General features: G+C 46.8%; 2 protein-coding genes across 2 annotated transcripts in view; one reads left to right on the top strand and one right to left on the bottom strand.

Moving 5' to 3' along the window:
- Nucleotides 1–83: 83 nt before the first annotated feature.
- Nucleotides 84–5,780, bottom strand: LOC126992176 (uncharacterized). The gene is made up of 2 exons (XM_050850837.1): nucleotides 4,718–5,780; nucleotides 84–202 (listed from the first exon to the last, which is right to left on the bottom strand). The coding sequence occupies exons 1-2, from the start codon at nucleotides 5,745–5,747 to the stop codon at nucleotides 192–194; spliced, it is 1,041 nt and encodes a 346-aa protein (XP_050706794.1). The 5' UTR covers nucleotides 5,748–5,780; the 3' UTR covers nucleotides 84–191.
- A 6,426-nt stretch (nucleotides 5,781–12,206) lies between these two features.
- The window catches only part of LOC126992177 (protein Wnt-7b-like), a 13,887-nt gene continuing 2,416 nt past the window's right edge, over nucleotides 12,207–23,677 (top strand). The window contains exons 1-5 of the mRNA XM_050850838.1: nucleotides 12,207–12,240; nucleotides 14,310–14,603; nucleotides 18,522–18,687; nucleotides 18,985–19,084; nucleotides 20,810–20,965. Of these exons, the coding sequence (XP_050706795.1) occupies nucleotides 12,207–12,240; nucleotides 14,310–14,603; nucleotides 18,522–18,687; nucleotides 18,985–19,084; nucleotides 20,810–20,965 (750 nt within the window). The remainder of the gene's footprint in view (nucleotides 12,241–14,309; nucleotides 14,604–18,521; nucleotides 18,688–18,984; nucleotides 19,085–20,809; nucleotides 20,966–23,677) is intronic.

Here is a 23,677-nt window from a genome sequence, read left to right on the forward strand (position 1 = left end):
AGGCCATGGGACCATGGCCTTCAAAGCCAACGGTACAGGTTACTTGCTCCTGCAGTTCTTGTGGTGGAGATGGGTCCCCAGGTGGGGCTAGATTCTGTCAAGCTGTTCGTACTTATGTAGCAAGGTCTGTGCACACTTGCAGGCTTGGAAGGCCGTGTTGAGCCCCAGGGTGTCGCTGCCCAGCAGGTCCTCTAGAGTTGGCCTGTGGATGTTGAGCCTGGTTAGGAATGCCTTGAGATTGGTGCGGAGGGAGTGAAACGTCCACACACACACCTCAGCAAGCGTGGATTTGTTTACACCACCACACAGAGACTTCACTGACTAGAGTGCGCGGCAAGATACTGAAGTGACGCCGCCGAGTCTGGTTTAGTGGCCATGTTCCTGTGGGGGTAGGGTGCTGGGGGGAGGGGAGTGGTGGGATGGGGAAGGGGTTGGGGTGGGGGATGGAGGTGAGCAGGATAACCCTTTCCTAACGTCCTCCACCTCTCTTAGTTTCAGGTTGATTTTGGGGGTGGGGAGGAAGTGAAGGAGGGGATTGGGGTGGCGGTGAGGCTGGGGGTGAGGAGGTTGGGGTGGGGGTGAGGAGGAGGTTGGGGGGTTGGGGTGTGTGGGTGGGGAAGGAGTAGGGGTAGTCAGTGCCAGTGTTAAGTTGATCCAAGGTGCCAATTAAGTTCTATCCGTCCTAATACAGGCAATGTTGAGGAAATCTATCGATCTGTCTATCTATCTATCTACATCTCTCTCTCTCTCTCTGCGTGTGTGTGTGTGTGTGTATATATATATATATATATATATATATATATATATATATATATATATATATATATATATATATATATATATATATATATATATATATATATATATATATATATATATATATATATATATATAGATTAAATTATCAACACCGTGGCTAAGATCTGGAGGTGAACGGAGGGTAGAGAAAGGGCTGGTGGCGGCTTGGTCTCGCTCTTCTTGCTGAATCGTGTTTATTTTCAACGACAGGAACTTGTACAGACAAACTCGAGAAAGGCTTGGAATGTTGTCCTCCTTCACCAGGACTAAGTCACCTTTTTTAATACTGCATTTTGAAGTGAAACCCTTAACAACTGGGGGCAAATTGGAAATATAATCTGAGCTCCACCTCTTCCAAAATTTGTCTAAAGTCTGGTTTCTCAAATGTTCTCTATTCCTCAGATCTTGAGGGGAAATACAGGAAGGTTTGGGGTCCAACTCAGAGTGAGTACTAGCATTTCTGCCAATGAGGAAATGTGAGGGAGATAAAGGTGGAGCACTATTAGGTTCATCCCCAACACAAGTGAGAGGTCTTGAGTTTACACATGCTTCTATTTCATGTAGTACAGTCTCTAGTTCACTTCTGGAAATATACTTAACACTTAAAGTTTTCCTCATGGCAGACTTGACAGATCTTATCAGACGTTCCCACCATCCTCCCCACCATGGAGAACGGGGGACTATAAACTTCCAGTGTGGAGATATGTGACCATAACCCTTCTGTATTTGCCCACTGCAAGCAACAAAAGTTTTGGCATTATCTGAGTACATCACTGAAGGTAGCCCTCTCCGTGCAATGAATCTGCGTAGGGCAAGCATGCAATCCTGGAATTATTATTGGATGTTTACAGTCAAAGCTCAATTCAGCATTTTCCAGTCTACCTCTGATTCTCAATAAACCTTTATCATCTAGAAAGGGATCTAGATTAATCAACTTTGACCCCTTAGGAAGAGACTTGTCACTTAGCAGAGCCTTAATCTCATGAGGAAACATATCTCTCTGTACATGATAAAACATCTTAACCTTAGCATCATCCAACTCCTTGGCTGAAAGTGGACCAGAAATCTTACTATCAGGTGTTATACAATTATGTGTATACCTCAACACCCAAGCAACAACACGCTGAGCTTTACTAAAGTCACCCCACCTCTCAAACTCAAACACAGGTGGAGTAGGGTGAACAGTTACACATGCTAGAGCCTCAGTAGTCTTGTACTCCTCATTTGTACAAATTGATTCTGTTTCCTTTATACTGATACTAAGAGGTTCAGCTAGCCAAGATGGTCCACACATCCACAATTTACTTGATACAATCTGATCACCTAAGACACCTCTAGAAACTAAATCAGCTGGATTCTCATGTCCAGGGCAGTGATGCCAAGAACTTGGTGGAGTTAAGCTTTGAATTTCTGTGACTCTGTTTGCAACAAACATTTTCCACTTCACAGGGTCACCCTTGATCCAAGCTAGAGTTATCTGTGAGTCAGTCCAGCAAAATACCTTGGCATTCATGTTTAGATGGAGGGCATGCTTCACAAAGCTTACTAATCTAGCACACAATAAAGCCCCATCAGCTCCAATCTGGGCAGAGTTATGGTCTTAATAGGTGCCACTCTAGACTTTGAAGTGACTAATGCAACCCTGTAGGCACCATCTGGTAAGCAGGTACGGATATATACACAGGCACCGTAACCTTTCTCTGAAGCATCTCCAAAGGCATGAAGCTTTACATCAGTAAGGCTATTCCATGTAAGAAAAGGAAAATAACATCTGTCCATCTTCCAGTCCCTGAGAGATGCTGCACTCAGGACCCACCTTTCAAATTTATGCTTCACATCCTGAGGCAATTTATCATCCCACTGAAGACCCAGCCTCCAAATATCTTGAAAAAGTATTGTGCCAAACATCACAAAGGGATTGATAAGACCTAGAGGGTCAAAGATCTTGGCAATCAAGCTCAGCATGCTTCTTTTGGTATATGTCAACTCAGTCTGGGTGTTCAATTCTAATCCTTCAAAAGAAAACTCATCAGAAGTGTTACACCACTGTAGGCCTAACACTTTAGTACCTTCTTCTCCATGTACTTGATCAACTTTATCCTGAAACATGGAAGTTACTAATTTACTGTTTGAAACCCACTTAGTCAGAGGCATGCCAGCATGTGCCAAAACCTCACAAGGCTCTCTAAATTTGCAGGCAGCTTCCTCCACACTGTCAGCACCACTCAGCCAGTTATCTACATACATATCCTCTTTCAGTTCTTGTATTACTTCAGTGCTTGGATACTTCTCTAAATGATGTTTTATTGTGGCATTCAATAGAAATGGGCTGGCAGTGTTTCCAAAGGGAACCCGCAGGAATCTCATGTACTTAATCTCATCCTCATCTCTCAACAAGAAACAGTGTACATCTCTGTCTCGTCTTTTCACACACAACTGTAGAAAGGCCTTGGTAACATCAGCAGTAAGAGCAATAGGCCATCTTCTTAACCTGATCATCACTTCTACTAAATCTGGGTTGAGTGAAGGACCCTTCAAGAGACAATCATTCAGTGAAATTCCATTATACCCACTGGCTGAGGCATCAAAGACAGGTCTCACCTTGGTACTGTTACTAGTTTCTTTAACCACAGGGCGGTGAGGCATATAAAAGGAAGGATTCTCACATACTATCTCATTACTAGGGATTTCCTCAACAATACCTTCTTGTACATAGTCCTCAAAAACCTTGTAATATGCAGTTTTCAACTCAACATATTTATCTAGTTTGGCATGTAACTTATTTAGTCTCTTCATAGCAAGTTTCTCATTGTTGAGTAGGGCACTTTTCAAGGAGTCACTTTTCCAAGGTAATGACACTTCATATCTGCCTTTAGCATATGAAACATTCTGTGAAAACTCTTGCAAGGCAGCATCTGACTCAAACTTATGATCTGATTCCTTGGACTGTATCCCTATAGTCTTAAGTCCCAAAACTTGCTTACATCATATTCAGACACTTTAGAAATACATAACATCTGTGGAGAGGTTACTGGTACCTTAGAACTAGTGTCAGCATTCCAAGCCCCTGACAATACCCAGCCAAACAATGATCTTTGGGCCACTACGCCTCCCACTTGCACAGACTCATTAGACATTATGTATTTCCAGTAAGCATCCTGACCCACTAGTATATCTATATCCATATAGGAATCACTCTGATAGTCATCTGCAAGAGGCACAGGAAATTTGCATAGTATACCTACAGGCACAGTGGTTCTTACTAAGGGTTGACATATCACTGGAATCTCTACAGCTGTTAACTTGTGTGGTGCATCACTGCAATCAAAAACCTTCAGATCAAACAGGTTGCACTGCTTTATATTAGAGGAATTATTACCCCCAAATACTGAATAAGAAATGGGTTTGCTGGAGTTCCATGTGGGTTTGCATTTCTTAACAAGTCTACTACTGACATATGTCCTACTGGAGCCACTATCAAACAACAACTTGGCCCTATGAAGAACACCATTTGCTCCTGCAACTCTCACCTGAGCAGTTTGCAGTATAGTACATGTCTCCTTATTAACTGATATATTATACAAGGAAATTCCAGCAAAATTAGTAGCCTGACTCTTACTTGCTTCTCCATTACTATTATCAGCAGCTAGTTCTTGAGTTGCCTTTACTGACTCACTTCTTACAGGTTCACTTTTACTAGTATCTATCTTGACACCACAAATGAGATGGTTGTGATAGCCTCTACATTTCTGACACTTGGCTGAGCACCCTCTAGCAATGTGTCCTTTGCTTAAGCATTTGAAACACATTCCAGCAGTTTTAATTCTTTCAACACGTTCTTTTCCACTAAGTCTCTGGGTCTCAAAGCATCTCTCGGAAGCATGTTTCTTGTTGCAAAATCCACAAAGGAGCTTCTCACCTTCCGAAGATGTGTGTAATGCAGCCGCGGATGATACCTTTCCTTTAGGCTCCCGCGTCTGCCAATTCTTCTTCTCTTCAGGGGAAGACAGACTCTCCCTCTTACCCGCGGTGACGTCCTTGAAGGCCTCTGACTTCTCGATGCTCTCAATTTCTTGTCGTAGAAACGTCAGAAGCCAGTCGAGGTCACTCTCATGTCCAGCACCCTTGCGAGCCCACTCCAGACGAATCTCATTGGGCAGACGGGACAGGATGATGGGAGTTAGGAAGATTTTACACTGCTTGCCTGACACACCTAGGGCCTCTAAACTTCTGATGTGTGTCAGTATCTCATCTCTGAGACTCCAAAGTTGAGTCACATACTTGGGTCCCTTGGCCTTCCCAAGGACATGGCCACTCAAAAGGGACTGTACATGGGCAAATATAATTCTCTCAGGCCTGTTATATCTCTCCTTCAGTAGATCACAAGCAATACTGTAATTAGCACTAGTATGTGAGAGACCTTGAACTACTGATTTAGCTTCTCCTTCTAACAGAGACACCAGATAAGTAAACTTGCTTATAACTGGAATCTCTGTGTCATCTATGTGAGAGCTAAACTGATCCCAGAAGGACACCCATTCTGTAACATCTCCTTTAAACTTTGGCAGTTCAAGCTTGGGTAACTTCACTTCAGGTGACTTGCCAGATGTAGAAGTACTCCCAACAGAGCCTAACTCAATCTGACTGGCCTTCATTAGTTCTTGTAACTTCTCATTTGCACGTAGCCAATTCTCTTGACTGGCACGTCTGAAGCTGTCTGCTTCATCTACGCACTGATCTAGGTCACCGTCGTCTACTAGAAGCTCAAGTTCGGCCTGTCTCTCATCTAAAGTGTTTAATCTACGGTCAAAGGTCTCTATGGCACTTCTCAACTCAAATTCACTGATGCTGGGTTTGTCTAGTAAGTCCTTTAAGGCTGTGGACTGTCTGGTAACCCAGCCTCGGGCAGCCGCCCTTTTCTTCGTTGCTTCTTCCTTCCCTTCCCCCATTCTGACAGGTTATCTTAGCCACGATTACTCACAGGAAAGTCTTGAAGGCTCCACTTCCTGGGTCTGGGCACCAAATGTTGGAATTATCAACACCGTGGCTAAGATCTGGAGGTGAACGGAGGGTAGAGAAAGGGCTGGTGGCGGCTTGGTCTTGGTCTCGCTCTTCTTGCTGAGTCGTGTTTATTTTCAACGACAGGAACTTGTACAGACAAACTCGAGAAAGGCAAATATATACCTATCTCAGTTCAACTAAAAATACAAAACTTGATAAACAGAAACTAAATGAAATTAATTATAATAAAGGAAAATAATGGATTCAGTAACTTCAGCTTAAACTGCTGGATTTATAAAAATATGTGGAGGAGTAATTAAAGAAACTGTTCTTTCATGGGAAACTTAAATAACTTCTTCACTAACTTCAACACTATCCACTTCTCTCTCCCTTCTTCCGTTTTTTTTTTAGTTACGTGTTCTCCCCCGTGCATTCATCCACGTCCACCTCCCTCCACCCTTCTTTCTTTTATATTTCATGTCATCTCTTCGCCCTGCTCTATCCACACCGTCTGTCCCCCTCCTTCCATGCGTCCAGCTCTCCCTCCTTCCCCTCGCCCATACAAGTCGCTCCTGTCACCCACTCCCACACTGTCTCTCTCCCTCCCTCCGTGAAGGCAGTCGGGGGCGAGGCCATCTTAGGGGTGACACGCGGCGGGCGGCGGCGAGGAGGGTGCCGGGCCTGACGTTCCCGCTCCTTTCCTCCCGCCTCTCCCGGTGCTCGTTCATTTTTGTCGTTTGTTATCATGTGTTGTGGTGGTCGAGGGGCCGCCACGGGGACGCACCTCCCCCGCCCCGCCCCGCCCCGCCCCGTGCCCCGTATTCCTGGCATGAGATAACTTAACAAGTTTGTTCGTAACCGGCGTGCGGCGAACACTTGGCGAGGCGACGAACGAAAACTAGTGTATCTGTCAGTGTGTGTGTGTGTGTGTGTGTGTGTGTGGATTTTTTTTTTTTGGGGGGGGGAGCGGAGCAGCATGTTAGGGCAACTACATATATTATTTTTCACATTTCTCCTTAGTGATCTTTCTCATAATAATAAAAAGAGTATAACTTTCCAAACGCGACAGGGGGTGCATTTTTTTTACGTCTCCGCCTATTGCGTCCGGGGTGATGGGTGGTCTTCAGGACAGCATGTGGGTAGTTTTTTTAAGCCACTCGGCGGTGACTGAAAAATCCGAGGTGGTAGCGTGGGGATTCGAACTCGTGTCGTCCATCACGTGGTGAATGTGGGCCCAGCACGCTACCACTTCCGCCACCGCCTAATTACTGGATAAACGTTTGCTCCTATTGGATAAACGTTTGCTGTGACTGGGTAAACGTTCCCGGTAATATCCAAATGTAACGTTTCTATTTATTTTGCCCTTGAGCTGCTTCCCCGCCTTGCTTTAAAAAATGTTATCTTGTCCTTCCTCTGTCCCTTACCAGCGAATGTACGTGGTGAGGAGGACTGGAGGTGGAGGTGGATTATTTCTAGATCTTCTTTAGGGAGTGGAGATGGAGTGGAGGTGGAGGTGAAGGGAGGGGTCGCCGCCATCCGTCAGAGGCGCTAATGACACTGTAAACAACCTCTGCCTTACCTCCTCCTCCTCCTCCTCTCCATCACCTCATCTCCTTGAACTGACGGCTACCTCGTTTACCTCCTCCTCCTCCTCCTCCTCCTCTCCATCACCTCATCTCCTTGAACTGACGGCTACCTCGTTTACCTCCTCCTCCTCCTCCTCCTCCTATCCATCCCCTCATCTCCTTGAACTGACGGCTACCTCGTTTACCTCCTCCTCCTCCTCCTCCTCCACCTCCATCCATCCCTCATCTCCTTGAACTGACGGCTACCTCGTTTACCTCCTCCTCCTCCTCCTCCTCTCCATCACCTCATCTCCTTGAACTGACGGCTACCTCGTTTACCTCCTCCTCCTCCTCCTCCTCCTCCTCTCCATCCCCTCATCTCCTTGAACTGACGGCTACCTCGTTTACCTCCTCCTCCTCCTCCTCCTATCCATCCCCTCATCTCCTTGAACTGACGGCTACCTCGTTTACCTCCTCCTCCTCCTCCTCCTCCACTCCATCACCTCATCTCCTTGAACTGACGGCTACCTCGTTTACCTCCTCCTCCTCCTCCTCCTCCTCCTCCTCTCCATCACCTCATCTCCTTGAACTGACGGCTACCTCGTTACCTCCTCCTCCTCCTCCTCCTCCTCCTCTATCACCTCATCTCCTTGAACTGACGGCTACCTCGTTTACCTCCTCCTCCTCCTCCTCTCCATCACCTCATCTCCTTGAACTGACGGCTACCTCGTTTACCTCCTCCTCCTCCTCCTCCTCCTCTCCATCACCTCATCTCCTTGAACTGACGGCTACCTCGTTTACCTCCTCCTCCTCCTCCTCCTCCTCCTCCTCTCCATCACCTCATCTCCTTGAACTGACGGCTACCTCGTTTGCCTCCTCCTCCTCCTCTCCATCACCTCATATCCTTGAATTGACGGCTACCTCGTTTACCTCCTCCTCCTCCTCTCCATCACCTCATCTCCTTGAACTGACGGCTACCTCGTTTACCTCCTCCTCCTCCTCCTCCTCCTCTCCATCACCTCATCTCCTTGAACTGACGGCTACCTCGTGGTCCTCCTCCTCCTCCTCCTCCTCCTCCTCTCCATCACCTCATCTCCTTGAACTGACGGCTACCTCGTTTACCTCCTCCTCCTCCTCCTCCTCCTCCTCTCCATCACCTCATCTCCTTGAACTGACGGCTACCTCGTTTACCTCCTCCTCCTCCTCCTCCTCTCCATCACCTCATCTCCTTGAACTGACGGCTACCTCGTTTACCTCCTCCTCCTCCTCCTCCTCCTCCTCCTCCTCCTCTCCATCACCTCATCTCCTTGAACTGACGGCTACCTCGTTTACCTCCTCCTCCTCCTCCTCCTCCTCCTCCTCCTCCTCCTCCTATCCATCACCTCATCTCCTTGAACTGACGGCTACCTCGTTTACCTCCTCCTCCTCCTCCTCCTCCTCCTCCTATCCATCACCTCATCTCCTTGAACTGACGGCTACCTCGTTTACCTCCTCCTCCTCCTCCTCCTCCTCCTCTCCATCCCCTCATCTCCTTGAACTGACGGTTACCTCGTTTACCTCCTCCTCCTCCTCCTCCTCCTCCTCCTCCTCCTCTTCCTCCTCTTTAGTTGCCTCCTCCGCCTTGTTTTTTTTTTCCGTAATGGAGGAGGAGGCGGATGAGGAGGAAGCTGAGTATCTATCTAATTTTCTGATTTTATCTCCATTTTTTTTCACATTATTTAATCAAGTTTATATTATTGAGTGTGTACGAGAGAGAGAGAGAGAGAGAGAGAGAGAGAGAGAGAGAGAGAGAGAGAGAGAGAGAGAGAGAGAGAGAGAGAGAGAGAGAGAGAGAGAGAGAGAGAGAGAGAGAGAGAGAGAGAGTATTTGCTCTGTCTAATCTTTACTTTAGTTTTTTAGTCTTTTTCTAAACACATGTTTGGTATAAGATTGTGCTACATGGTGTGGGAGAGCGTTCCATAGCCTGGGGCCTTGGACTGGGAGCGAACGTGTCCCGCAGTGTGTGTTGGTGTGGGTAACATGTAGGTTGTCCTGCTGTCTTGTTGTGTACCTACTCTGTGTCGCCCCAGCCGTGGAGGGCAGCTGCAGGATCCACTCTGGATATATCGCACATTTTGTTTTATACACGGTTGCAGCAACACCAAAATGGTCTTCTGGTCCATTTTGAGCCAGTTCAGTTGTGTAATAAAAGAGGTGGCGTGGTCACACCTCCTCGCTCCCCCAATTCATATCTTTGCCGCAAAGTTCTGTAGTTATTTGTAGTGCCGTACACTGGTAGGCAATAATGAATGATACTTAGAGGAAGGGAATTCCTTTTTTATGTATTATATTATCAAATTTAGCTTTAATTCTGTTTGTAAATAGTAGAGTTGCAATGTCTTTCTTGTGGATTTCGTTTATATGTATGTTAAACGTCAAGTGGGAGTCCATATAAACGCCAAGATTCTTGATATGTTTGCTAGGAGTGATGGGAGTGTTGCCAAAGATGAGAGTGGTGTTTTGGGGAGTTTGTTTAATGCTTGACCACGTCCACACTGTGTTTTATTAGTATTCAGCAATAGACCGTTTTTATTATAGTACTCCCTGGCCAGTGTGAAGGTCTCTTGTGCCGCCATGATGGGGTCAGGCAGCGTATTATTTGTGTCAGTGTTCTCGGGCTGCGTGTCGTCTGCGTACTGTACCATCGCGCGTCTATGCATCGTTTCAGCGAGGTCTTTGACAAAAATGATGAAAAGAATTGCCCCTAATATTGATCCCTGAGGAGCTCCGTATTGTATTGGTGCAGTCGTAGACGTGGTACTATTGACCTTCACTTTTTGACCTTGAGCAGTTTATATTAAGATATCGTGTTTTATGCTATTGAAGGCTTTTGATAGGTCGCACAACGTTATAAGCAATAGTTTCTTCTCATCCATATTTCTGCATGTTATTTGTAACCGTGGTAAGGGCGGTCTCTGTTGAAAGTTTAGGTCTGAAGCCGTGTTGAGTGTTAGAGAGAAGCTTCTTGGACTCTAGGAAGGTGGTCATCTGTTGGACTACAGTTTTCTCTGATATCTCTGAGAGAATGGGTAACAGTGATATTGACCGATAATTGTTTACGTTCCCCCAGTCTCTGTTTTTATAGATAGGTATGACGGTCGCGTGTTTCCACATGGTAGGGAATTTTCCAGTAACAATCGATGTGTTGATGATTGTAGTAATGTATGTGATCGTAACGGGTAGGGAATCTTGGATGTACCGAAGTGTAATCCCATCTGAACCGCTGAGTTAGTGTTCTTTAGGTGTTTAATAGTTAATATGACTGTGTTCATGTCTGCTGGGCCGGCCCTGAAAAGATGAGTGTGGTTTACATCTTGTTGGGGTATAATACGGTTTTGATTTGTAATATTGAGATTGTTTTGCATTGTTAGGAAGGCGCGTTCCCCCACGTTAACAAACAGAACAGTGGATTTATCCGGCATTTCACGTTCGTTTTGAAGTTATTGTTATTAGTTTCTTTTTTGCTGGGTTGATGTCTTGTATTATTTTCCATGTGGCCGCTGAATTGCCTCTACCGTCGTATATTTTTCTCGGCAATATGATTGTTCAGCATAACGCAGCAGTGACTTTACTCTATTGCGTCGGTGTTTATATTGCTCTAGTAACTCAGCATTATTACGATTTTGTCTCAGGCGCGCTTGAAGGGTGTTTCGTGTTGACATAGCTGAGCGAATTTCGTCGTTTATCCAGGAGCCAAAAGGCTCATTTATTTCTTTGGTGACAAAAGGAGCGCATTGTTCCAGGCAGTTTGAGAGTACAGACGTGAGGGAGTGTACCTGGATGTCTACGTTGTCTGTAGAGGAAATTTCCTTTAGGGCGGGAGCAGCGCCTATTAAGCCATCACAGGACAGGTCTTTGCTGTGAGCCCCGAGATGACGAAAAGTTATCATTCCCGGCTTGCGTTTAGGTTTGGTAATTTTAACCGTTGCTGTTATAAGGTCACGGTCTGATATAGTGTTTGGTATTATGTCTTTGTGTATTATTGCGTCATGTTTGTTAGTAACAATGATGTCTAGAAGTGTGGCTGACTGAGGGGTGACACGGGTGTCAATAATCTGGTGTAATTTATTTATACATATTATGGTACCTAGTTTGTTGCTGGTAGGTATATAGTAAAGCATCATTTAAGGCACCGAGCAAATAAAAACTTTTGCTCTTCAGGCACATAATCTCAAGGTCTCGTGTATATAGTCAAAGGTTTGTTGAGACGCTGAGGGTAATTTTCTACAATGTACACTGATCCAGATGTCTTCAGTACCATTAGGCCTAGCAAGGTCACACGTAATCAGAGAGAGAGAGAGAGAGAGAGAGAGAGAGAGAGAGAGAGAGAGAGAGAGAGAAAACACACACACACACACACACACACACACACACACACACACACTAAATACACACAATGAGTGTGTGTGGGGGGTGAAGGGTGGGGTAGTAGATAGATAGATAGATGTTGGTAATGACAACAATATCAACTAACTAAAGCATTACGAAGCATTATATCTATTAAAATGCTCTCTCTCTCAATAAACAATGAGGGAAATCAGAAGCAAAAAGGGAAACGCATGCCGCGCCAAAACACTCGGCCGGCTTCTGTCATCCCAGACTCGACAAACGCAGCCTTTGCGCCGTCGCGGTGTTTACGATTAATTTAATATTCCCGTCTGGAGTTGTCCTGCAGTCGTCTGAAGTTCTCGCCCTCCCCAGCCTCGGCGGTGCTTGGGAGCGTCGGGGAGCCCAAGGCCTCCCTGGCGAGCGCCGCAGGGCTGAGGGGTTCCGGCAGGGCGTCTTGGCTCCCTCGGGGCGTCCATGGCGGTGCCGGAGATCCTGAGTGTTCAGGGGCGTGGGGAAGGGAGTGCTTTTGGTGCTGTGTGTTGGTATGGGCGGGTCTTTTCTGGGGTGAAGGAGACTCATTCGTATCAGCACACAGCACCAAGAAAGGGCGATTTCTGAACAACTCCACCAAAGGGATATTACAGGTGAAAAACACCGAAAATAAGGAGAATAAACTAAAGAAACATCAGAAATAGGATAACACTGGAACGGAATTCCAGGAAATAGATATGACGGTAGCACGCCATGAGAAAAACGAAAAAAATATAACGAAAACACGTACAAAAATCCAGCATGAAGGCCCTTGGTGCCGTGTATTGGTGCGGGAGAGCCTTCTCTGGGGTGAAGGAGACTCGGCTGTAGCAAGATACGGCACCAGGAGGAGGCGATGTAGATACTCTACACAACACTGTCACACGACACATGAAGAAAAACAACACCGGAGACAGGATAATGCAGAAAAGGAAAACCAGGAAAAAAAAATCAGATACAAAACACAACATTAGCAAAATAACAACTTGGATTTAGGACTTTGGTGTGGTATGCTGGTACGGGTAAGCCTTCTCTGGGGTGAAGGAGACTCAGCTGTAGCAGGATACCGCATTAAGGAAAGGCGATGTAGATACCCTACACCACACTGTCACGCGGGGAATAAAGAAAAATAACACCGGAGACGGAATAATACAGAAGAAAAGGAAAAGGATCACACAGAAACACAACATCAATAAAGGGAAAACAACAACAACAACAACGACAACAACAAAGTATATAAATGACAATCTAGCACCCAGGCGTCTGGTGTGGCGTGTTGGCACGGGCGAGGCTTCTCTGGGGTGAAGGGGATTTAAGTTTACGGAGCAAAAAAGGATTTAAGTTTACGGAGCAAAAAAGGATTTAAGGAACGAAAGAGGATTTAAGTTTACGGAGCAAAAAAGGATTTAAGGAACGAAAGAGGATTTAAGTTTACGGAACAAAAAAGGATTTAATGAACGAAATAGGATTTAAGTTTACGGAGCAAAAAAGGATTTAAGTTTACGGAGCAAAAAAGGATTTAAGGAACGAAAGAGGATTTAAGTTTACGGAGCAAAAAAGGATTTAAGTTTACGGAGCAAAAAAGGATTTAAGGAACGAAAGAGGATTTAAGTTTACGGAGCAAAAAAGGATTTAAGTTTACGGAGCAAAAAAGGATTTAAGTTTACGGAGCAAAAAAGGATTTAAGGAACGAAAGAGGATTTAAGTTTACGGAGCAAAAAAGGATTTAAGTTTACGGAGCAAAAAAGGATTTAAGTTTACGGAGCAAAAAAGGGAACAAAAGTATTGTAGGAACTCGGCCCCAGAAAGCAATACAAAACACGAGTACACCGCCGCTAGCAGACAGCTGAGGTGGCGCGTTTACACTTGACCGACTCCTCTGTTATGCTAATCGTGGCGGAGATTCCCTCCTCCCTCGGCGATACACGCAGGGACGGCGCAACACCCCCGGCAATCAAAGAGCTTCACGGCCGCTAAGTATAGGGCAAATTTCCTTGGTCATTAAGTCCAACCCTCCACTCGCCGGCAGCCTCGGGGCGGTCATCTGTCCGGCATCCGAATACCCATGATTGGGCACCGCAGCCTCTCCATGCGACCCCAATGAGCCTGGGCCACCCCGGGCCCTGGAGAGGAAAGACTGGCACACGTAGCTTTGTAGACCTTTAAAGCTGAGATATTTTTTTTAAGAAAACAATAGTGTTTACTATTTTTCTCGAGAAGCAGCACAAATAGTATGCAGTGTAGTCCATCCCTTACTTTTGAACAGGCTAAAGAATGAAACCGACTTAGTTATGCAACGTGCGTGTATGATGTATCCCTCAATCTTCGCCATAATGGTGAGTTTCTAGCAATGCGCCAGACGATGACGAGTAATGTCAGTGTCTGCATACTCGTTTTTGTCATGGGTGTATCGGGACGCAAGGCTGGTCTGGGGAAGTACATGGTAGCCCATACATGGTTTGAAAAGGTTCGGACAATGACATAGTGCGTAGAGTCGTGTGGCGTAAGTTCGTATGTGGTGGCGCTTCACATCATGATGCATTGCAGGTCGTCCCTACACTAACGTATACTTAATCTGCCTCCCCCTCACCCCATCTTTCCTTTCCCCCAGGACGGTGTCGTCAGCGGGGGTCCTGGGCGCCCACCTGCTGTGCTCGCGGGTGCCCGGCCTCACGGCCCGCCAGAGCCGCATCTGTACGCGGGCGCCTGACGCCATGGTGGCCATCAGTGAAGGTGCGAGGGCGGGCCTGCGAGAGTGCCAGCGGCAGTTCCAGCATCATCGGTGGAACTGTTCCCTGGCGTCTACCAGCAGCAGCGCGTTCGGCCACATCGTTCTTGTGGGTCAGTTAATAATGGCTGGCGAGGTTTCATCCATGCTTTTCTAAACTACACATTTCAGACATTGATTGATATTATGCAGCTTGTATGGCACTTACTAACACAAAGATGGAAGCGAGCACCGTGACAGTAACACCCTCGTTTGTAACGGGCATGTATTGGAAAACGTCATTAACTCCGTCGCAACGGCTAATCAGCAGGTTATTAGCAACATGGTTGATGCAGCGCACGGTAGAGTCACCCCTGCCTTGTTCCCTCTACACGATTTGAGAACGACTGTCCAGATCGGGTATCAAAATTATAGCCTGACGCCTTTATTCACCCCGGACATGAGTCAATATTTTTACCCCTTGATTGAGTCCAGCCTCACCCCTGATGCCATAATCATTCATGTTCCATTTCAGACGGCGGACGTGTTTGAGGCACACGAAATTGTCCCGTTCCCTTTTTCAGCAAAGGACAGTGTGTTGGCCCTGGACACGTCCCCGTCTCTTGTTCTAATCGCGAAGGATTTCGCTCTGTATTCAACGGGTAGCTACTCACTCTTGCAGTATTGCAAGGAGACGGTCTTCGGGCGATTCTATTGCTCTGCGTCTCTCTTTGCCTTCCTTCCAGTTCGGGGAGGGGTATGCGAGATCGCCCTCACCCGCGTGAACGCGTCTGACGCTCTTTCCCTGTGCCCCTACAAGCAGCTAACACCAACGCCTGTTTTCCATAAGAACTTTCAGGGTCTGCATTATTTTTATTTCCCTCAGTCATTCTATGTATCGGTCATCTGCCCGGAGGGTACCACTTATCAACGGGTTACTGGTCACTATGCCATAGCGGAAGCATGCTATATCCGCTCCACTAACATAACAACGTACCCGTCCCGGATCCGTCTGGTTTTCACGGCCAATATTTCCCATCGAGTGTTTCCTCTACGGTCTCTCGATGACATTCACTTCTCCAGCATCTCGTATGTGACTAATTCCCTTAATTCATTGTCTTTCGCAAACAAAACAGAGTTTGCGGAAACCCTGGAGGAAACGCTGCCTGATTATTTGCATCTCCCCTACCTGTACCCTGGATTTTTTGTACCAATGTTTCTGATGTTCGTCAGTCTCGTCGTCATGTGCTACCTTATTAGGAGAAACTCTGTCCTGCACGATTATTTGGTTGTGCAGACACGGCGACTGGATGCAGGGAGGCCACTGGCAAGGTAGTTTTTCCTTTTCTCAGACAAGTCAGGGGACAGAAACCTGGCTGCTCCTATACTTAACATTGTACTGTGTTTCACTACTGTATTTTTTTTTTAGGAGCTAGATGAACGTTTCATTGTCTGTAACTATGCCAGTTGATAGTTTCTTATACATGTGTCCTTATATTTATCTTTTGAGAGGTTTCTTATGTTTCATGTCACACACGTTGTGGTTTCCCTCTCCCTATTTATATTATAACTCCACATCTGTTCTTACATAGCCAGTGTTTTAATGTAATTGTATCATAGGGAGTCTGCTTGACAAACTCCCACTATGTATGTTCATGGTAACTAGACTGCTATTTAGATTTTTATATATCGCGAGGTCGCGATCACTGGTAGGTGACCGAGCAGTGTTATAGTAGGATATCAATGTATTATTATTACGTTACGTTCTCACTCGTCAGGATGTTACTTGTACTTCTGTCGCTCAGGATCATATGTAATAATCATAATATAAGAGTAAGACGATATAGTCATTCATGTTTCTGGGCTTCTAAAACTCCAGATGAACCTCTTAAAGTAGCCCGAGCTGCACGTACTGCATTGCATCCCTGACCATTAAGCTGTCGTGGAGGGGAAGGTATATGTAACCTTTCTCCGCACTTGAGCATGGGATTAACCCTTGCGACATATCAGCAGGCCATCCCCGCTCCCAGAGGCTCTCAGCGACCGTGTCCCCATTATTCTCCCGCCGCCGGGCAAGGGTGAGCACACAGCGCCCCACAAGGGTTGATTCGTCCCCTCAACACGTGCGCACCGTTCCTTTTCACGTCTCTTTCACTGCTCCCTGCCTGAGCCCCTGTTCCCCCTACTTATCTCCTTCTTTGCCCTCAGCTCTATTTGTTTACGTAATAGCATGTAATCCTCGTTTTGTACCGATTGTCATTTTTGTTCTCTAAAACCCAATTCAAAGGTCCATTAGCCTGGTAAGATCCCCCCAGGACATGGTCAGCTTGCCATATTTCTTCACCGAACAGCACTCTTCTCGTAAGCCTTCCTACAAGATGAGCAGGATTCTTATGAGTGTTTACCAGCTACGTGTCCGTGTTCATGTAACTTTCAACTTGCTAAAAACTCCTCTCGAAGATGATCTGCAGACCGATTTACTGCGTGACATGTTCACTATTCAGGGACTGGCCTGCACCCCCTCGTTGTGAAAGCGTTGTGGACAGTCAATGAAGAAAGTCTTTTGTGCCTCCAGTCTTAACAATCAGTTACGGTACATTCTCCTGGATGATCCTTTTCTAACGGAGGGAATCTGGCACAAAAGCCACCAATGAGGCTCACTGCTCGCGGACATGATCTTACAAAAACCAAGGGGAGTGAGTTGAGCAGGGCAGAATGGGGCCCCGGACTGAACCAGATCATTTGTCGCATCACGAAGCCTGTATGGCCGGGGACAAGAAAACACCCGCCCTGCCATCCGCCCGGTGGCGTAGTTTGTGCTGGGGGCGCAGCTCCTCTTTCAGTGGCAGATGCACATTAACTGAACACATTAATTATGAACGCTAAAGTTCATGTATGTTTTCACATTATCAGACAACTTTTACAGCATTCGTAAGATGCAAAATATATAAATACTGGGTCTTTCTGAGTTCACTCTCGACTTCCGCCAGCGCTGGCCACACCCATCTCTGAGGGGAGGGGAGGGAGCCAGTGTGTGGTCAGCGTGGCCATCATTGCACCGAAAGTAAAATTTATTAGTAATAAATGTCATGCCTTGAAGGAGCTAGTCGGGTGAGCATCAAAAGTGGCCGCCCGTCAATCATGCTGTAGGCCGCCTCCTCCCCCTCCCCAGCAAGCCCAGTCACCCCCTTAATGGCCGGCCTCACCCCCACCAGCCACGCGTCCCCTGCAATTTTGTATCTAAATCACTCGTAGCGCTGGTGCCAGAACCAGTTGGGTTTCTTTATCTGTGTGCCCGTTTTCTGGCGTTGTAACGGCCCATCAGCAAGTATCCGCATGAAATCTGTGACAAGAATACCTTACATGACTTCTGTGATTCTGCGACGCCATACATGCCTGACATGAAGTGCAGGCAGCAAACTGTGGGTCAGTATCGGCATATAATCTCGTGGAGGCAAGACGTTAAACATAACGCCACAGAACTCTTCAGTGCTGCTGCTCCCGCCATCAGCCCTCGGGACATCACCATCGAGGGGCCGCCCGGTGATTATGACGAAAAAGGCAAACACACGCAGACAGGCCGCCCTTGAATGTGGCATTGCTGGGTTATTGCCGCACCGGTGGCCTGGGGCAGCAGTCCTTCACCCGCTTCTTCCGAACGCCGCATTACACGCAAAGAATGTCTTGGAATCAAATAATTGTCTTGATGTTAATTAGTTTTTTCAGGAATTCATAAATAAGTAACAGCGAACATGATCTGATTTGTCGTAACTCAGTTGTGTTGGTCTACGGAAAAGAATATACAATGACTTCTTGGTGTGGTTACCTGGATGGCTGAAGGCTTCCTTGACATTTTTTTTCTCAACAAAGGAAAGTTCCTAGTGTATTAATCTCTTGTGAATTATGACAGCTATGCCTCTAAAAAACAAAAATATTAATGGATGTCAGGTTAGTTATTGACAAATAGGAACAGTTCAGTGCGGTGAGCGATGGTGCACCTCTGAAGGCCCTCACCTGTTCTCCCTCACCAATCCTCTCACTGGTATCCACAGGGAGCCGCGAGGCCGCCTACACGTACGCGGTGACCAGCTCGGGAGTCACCCACAGCGTCACGACCGCCTGCTCCCGTGGCAACATCACCTTTGGCTGTGACGACCGCAGGCGAGGGCGGTACAGTTCTTCCGGGTGGAAATGGGGCGGCTGCAGCGCCGACATTAGGTGAGAGGTGCATGTTAAGAATGTCCTGTTTGAACTCTTCATTCTCCTGGACATATATATCACAGACTTACTGTCAATGCATGCCCCAGTACAACATATATGAAAGATGATAAACGCGGGGCATTCAGAATGAAGCAAGCTTACGTGTGCATGTACACCAAACAGCGTACTTTCATACACAGGACACCCAAATACTGATATACCAACACTCACAATAATGAGACAGATTCAACAAGTTACGCACGCAGCCCCATACTCATCGGCCCCTTGTTCCTTCCTCCTCCCGGCCGCTTGCAGGTTCGGGGTCAGGTTCGCGAAGAAGTTCCTGGACGCCCGCGAGGTGGAGGGGGACGGCCGCGCCCTCATGAACCTGCACAACAACCGGGCGGGAGGCAGGGTTAGTGTCCGGGGCGCCGCCTCCACAAGGCAGCGGCGGCTCCGTGCATGCTCACCAGAAACTGTTCTTGCCTAGAAAATTTGCATTCTTGTCCCTGCTCCCACTATTCTCCAATTTTTTCCTTTGCACATGCGGCTGTTAGAAGTGTAATAATTGTTACTAAAGGTACTTTAGTTATCTCTCTTCTAGCACTATTTTCTTAATACTTTTCCTTTTGAGCATATTAATATTGCTGCTAAGAATAATATGCGCATCCGTGGAGCAGTGGTCAGCGCGCCTGGCTACGAATCCACGGGCCTGGATTCGAATCCTGGCCCGGGCAGTCGGCGTGCAGTTCACCCAGCTGTTCATCCTCCCTTCCGGGCTGGTCGATAAATTGGTACCTGGGGAAACCTGGGGAAGGTAAACTGTGGCAATCCCGGATATCACATTGGCCCGTGTCCCGGGGTATTGGGTTCTTACTTAACACAGACTCAAAAGGCCAAAGGTACAGAGATGAGCACCGCAGCCACGCGCAGCTATAGCGTATGCACAAGCTTATGAATAGAACGATTGTATAGCTGCCTTTCATCCTGATGGCTGCTCTATCAGTATAACAAGAGTAGCAGAAGCAAGGACAGCAGCGACAGCAAAACCATCACCGTCATCACCACCACCACCAATAACAACACCTGCTAATAAAGATAATGATAATAATAATAACAGTAATAATAATAATAATAATAATAATAATAATAATAATAATAATAATAATAATAATAATAATAATAATAATAATAATAATAATAATAATAATAATAATAGGGTAGGCGGTGGCCGAGCTGGTAGCGTACTGGGCCCACATTCACAGCGTGATGGACGACGCGGGTTCGAATCCCCACGCTACCACTCGGATTTTTCAGTCACCGCCGAGTGGCTTAAAACTACCCACATGCTGTCCTGAAGACCACCCATCAACCCGGACTCTAGAGGAAGCCGTCCAAGCGAATCAAGAACGAGTTCCGGGGGGCAGCATGAGCCAACGCAAGATGGCGCAACTATAAACACTCGCCTGCGCCAGAACGGGCTGGGCCGACCATCAGGCCCCACCTGGAAGAAGCCTTGGGCCGACCATCAGGCCCCACCGGGAGGAAGCCTTGGGCCGACCATCAGGCCCCACCTGGAGGAAGCCTTGGGCCGACCATCAGGCCCCACCTGGAGGAAGCCTTGGGCCGACCATCAGGCCCCACCTGGAGGAAGCCTTGGGCCGACCATCAGGCCCCACCTGGATGAAGCCATGGGCCTACAATCAGGCCCCACCTGGAGGAAGCCTTGGGCCGACCATCAGGCCCCACCTGGAGGAAGCCTGGGCCGACCATCAGGCCCCACCTGGAGGAAAGCCGACCATCAGGCCCCGGCGCAACAGGCAACGACGTAAAAAAAAAAAAATAAATAAATAAATAATAATAATAATAATAATAATAATAATAATAATAATAATAATAATAATAATAATAATAATAACACGTATTATTATTATTATTATTATTATTATTATTATTATTATTATTATTATTATTATTATTATTGCTATAATTTTTATTCATTACTACAATCATCGCGAAATGGATAACACTTCCTTTTCTATGGGGCGGTGGGGGAAGGGGGGAGTGCAGCTCCGGGGGTGCCAAGGGGGTGCCGTGTCCCCATGTTGGCGTGAAGCACTAACCCGCGTCTTGCCCCCAGGCCGTGCGGAGCGGGATCAGGACGGAGTGCAAGTGCCACGGCGTGCCGGGCTCCTGCACCGTCAAGACCTGCTGGAAGACCCTCCCGCCTTTCACCTTCATCGGGAAGCACCTCTTCCACAAGTACAGGAAGGCAAAGTCCGTCTCAGTGCATAAGGTATTCTCCACCCCCTTCCCCTTCCATTCACCTCCTCTCCCTCTTCATCTTCTCTTCATCCTCTTCTTCTTATCATTATCCTCCTCCTCCTCCTCCTCCTCCTCCTCCTTCTCCTTTAACTGTTCCAACATTGACTGGACCACGATGATTGGAGATCGGGAGGGTAACAGACTGCTCGAAATGTTAGAGGACACTTTTCTTACTCAGATTGTTAGCCAACCGACGAGGGAAAATAACTTATTAGACCTAGTACTCGTGAGTGATTCAGATCTCACACGTGAATGTCAAGTCGGCGAATAACTGGATGGTTGCGACCATCACCTAATTCGCCTAAAATCAGAACAGACCATGAACTCACCGAAAACATGTCCAAGATTCCAGACTACAAAAAAGCCAATTTTAACTTCGCTCGTGAGCTGCTAACCCAGACAACTTGGGAACCCATGAACCTCACTCCGGTGGACGGCGCGTGGAACGGCTTTAAGAACAAACTCCTGGAGGTAGAGAGAACGACTGTTCCCATGAAGACAAGGAGAACAAATAATGCCACAAGCACACCATGGATGACTACCCAAGTTCGACGGGCGATTAATTTGAAGAAGAGAAAATACAACTTGCTAAAGGAAAACAGCACTGACGAGGCACGCGAACAGTACCATCAAAGCCTCAGAGCTTGCAGAACACTCATTCGCCAGAGTAAATGCGACTATGAAAAGCAAATTGCACGCGAAGGCAAGTCCAACCCGAAAAAGTTCTTCACGTATATAAGAACCAAAAAGAAGACAAAAAGCAATATCGGTCCCCTAAAAGATGAAAGTGACGTACTAACACAGGACAGTAGACAAATGGTCGAAATCCTAAACAGGAGCTTCGCGTCTGTGTTCACGGTCGAGAATACCCAGTCCGTACCCGAGAGCCCTTCCCCACCGATGGGAATCACTCCCCTAGAAATTGGTACAATCGACGAACGGGATGTGAAAAAGTACCTAGACAAACTCGAGACAAACAAGTCTACCGGACCCGACGACTTGTCACCCAGGCTGCTCAAGGAACTCAAGCAGCAAATCCTCAAGCCACTCACCGCCATCTACAATCAGTCACTACAACAAAACAAAGTCCCGAAAGACTGGAAACAAGCGAACGTAACACCGATCTACAAAAAGGGAGACAAAAGTGTGGCCCTAAACTACAGACCAATCAGCTTGACCTCAGTGGCGGGAAAAATCCTCGAGAAGATCATCAGAGACAAACTCGTTAGGTTCCTTGAAGACAACATCATTTCCGATGCGCAGCACGGTTTCAGGAACAAGCGCTCATGCTTAACCAATTTATTGGACTTCTTCCAAGGTATCTATGAAAACTGGGATAATCATATCCCCAGTGATGTTATATATCTAGACTTTCAGAAAGCCTTTGACAAAGTGCCACATGAAAGACTCCTCAAGAAACTTAAGTCGGCGGGATTAGGCGACGATCTGACAGCGTGGATCAAAGACTGGCTCACTGAAAGAAAACAACGAGTTGTACTCAACGGACAGGCCTCCGTGTGGCTCCCGGTCACAAGTGGAGTGCCACAGGGGTCAGTGCTGGGACCCATACTTTTCATCATATACATGAACGACCTAAAACTAGGATTAAAATCCAATCTTTCAAAATTTGCCGACGACACAAAGGTGGGTGGGAAGGCCCTCACGACGGCAGACTGCGAAATTATCCAGAGAGACCTGGACCAGATCACTCGGTGGTCAGAAAAATGGCAGATGTCCTTCAACACTACCAAATGTAAAGTAATGCATATCGGATCCAGAAACAGCAACCACACATACCACATGGGTGGCGAACCACTACATGTTGTGCAAGAGGAAAGAGACCTCGGGGTCACCATCAGCAGTGACTTGAAACAAACAAAACACTGCAAGTCCGCCTGTAAGAAAGTCAATACAATGCTTGGGTTCATATCGAGGAACTTCGAATACAAGACGCCGGGAGTTATGTTATCCTTGTATAATTCACTGGTAAGGCCCCACCTGTAATACGCCGTGCAATTCTGGTCTCCTAATTACAGGAAAGACATTGAATTACTTGAGAGAGTACAGCGCCGCGCCACGAAGATGATACCATCACTGAGGACGAAACCCTATGAAGAACGACTCGAGCGACTCAACCTCTTCACGTTGGAAAAGAGACGACTGCGGGGAGACATGATACAAGTCTTTAAGTACCTGAACAAGCTCAGCAACGTTGATCACTCCAAACTCTTCACGCTACAAACTAACCTGAGAACAAGAAACAACGGAAAAACAATTTAAGCAAAGCGATGCAATACCGACATCGGCAGGAGTTATTTCTCAAATAGAGTTGTTCGCCACTGGAACAGCCTTCCTGCAGAAGTGGTTAGCGCCGAGACCATCAACTCCTTCAAGAAACGCATTGATCGCCACTTTGCTGCAACGGGTGTGAACTGAACGTTCCCAAGAGTAGGTACACAAGTGCTTTAATCCTTCCCTGCAAGCCACTCCTATGGCAAACGGATTGATTAAATCACTGAACGCAGGCAGCCTAGTAATGAGCCAACAGGCTTTCTGCTGCCTGCTAGTCCATGTTTCCATGTTTCCTCCAGAAGTGCTTTAATCCTTCCCGTAAGCCACTCCTAGGGCTGATGAATTGATTAAATCACTGAAAGCAGGCAGTCCCGCAATGAGCCATACGCTT

The sequence above is a fragment of the Eriocheir sinensis genome, unplaced genomic scaffold, assembly GCF_024679095.1.
Source record: "Eriocheir sinensis breed Jianghai 21 unplaced genomic scaffold, ASM2467909v1 Scaffold411, whole genome shotgun sequence".
In the NCBI taxonomy this organism is placed as follows: domain Eukaryota; kingdom Metazoa; phylum Arthropoda; class Malacostraca; order Decapoda; family Varunidae; genus Eriocheir; species Eriocheir sinensis.

What these genes read in the sequence shown, in the direction of transcription:
- LOC126992176 (XM_050850837.1), bottom strand. Translation starts at nt 5,747, where the DNA reads ATGGGGGAAGGGAAGGAAGAAGCAACGAAGAAAAGGGCGGCTGCCCGA.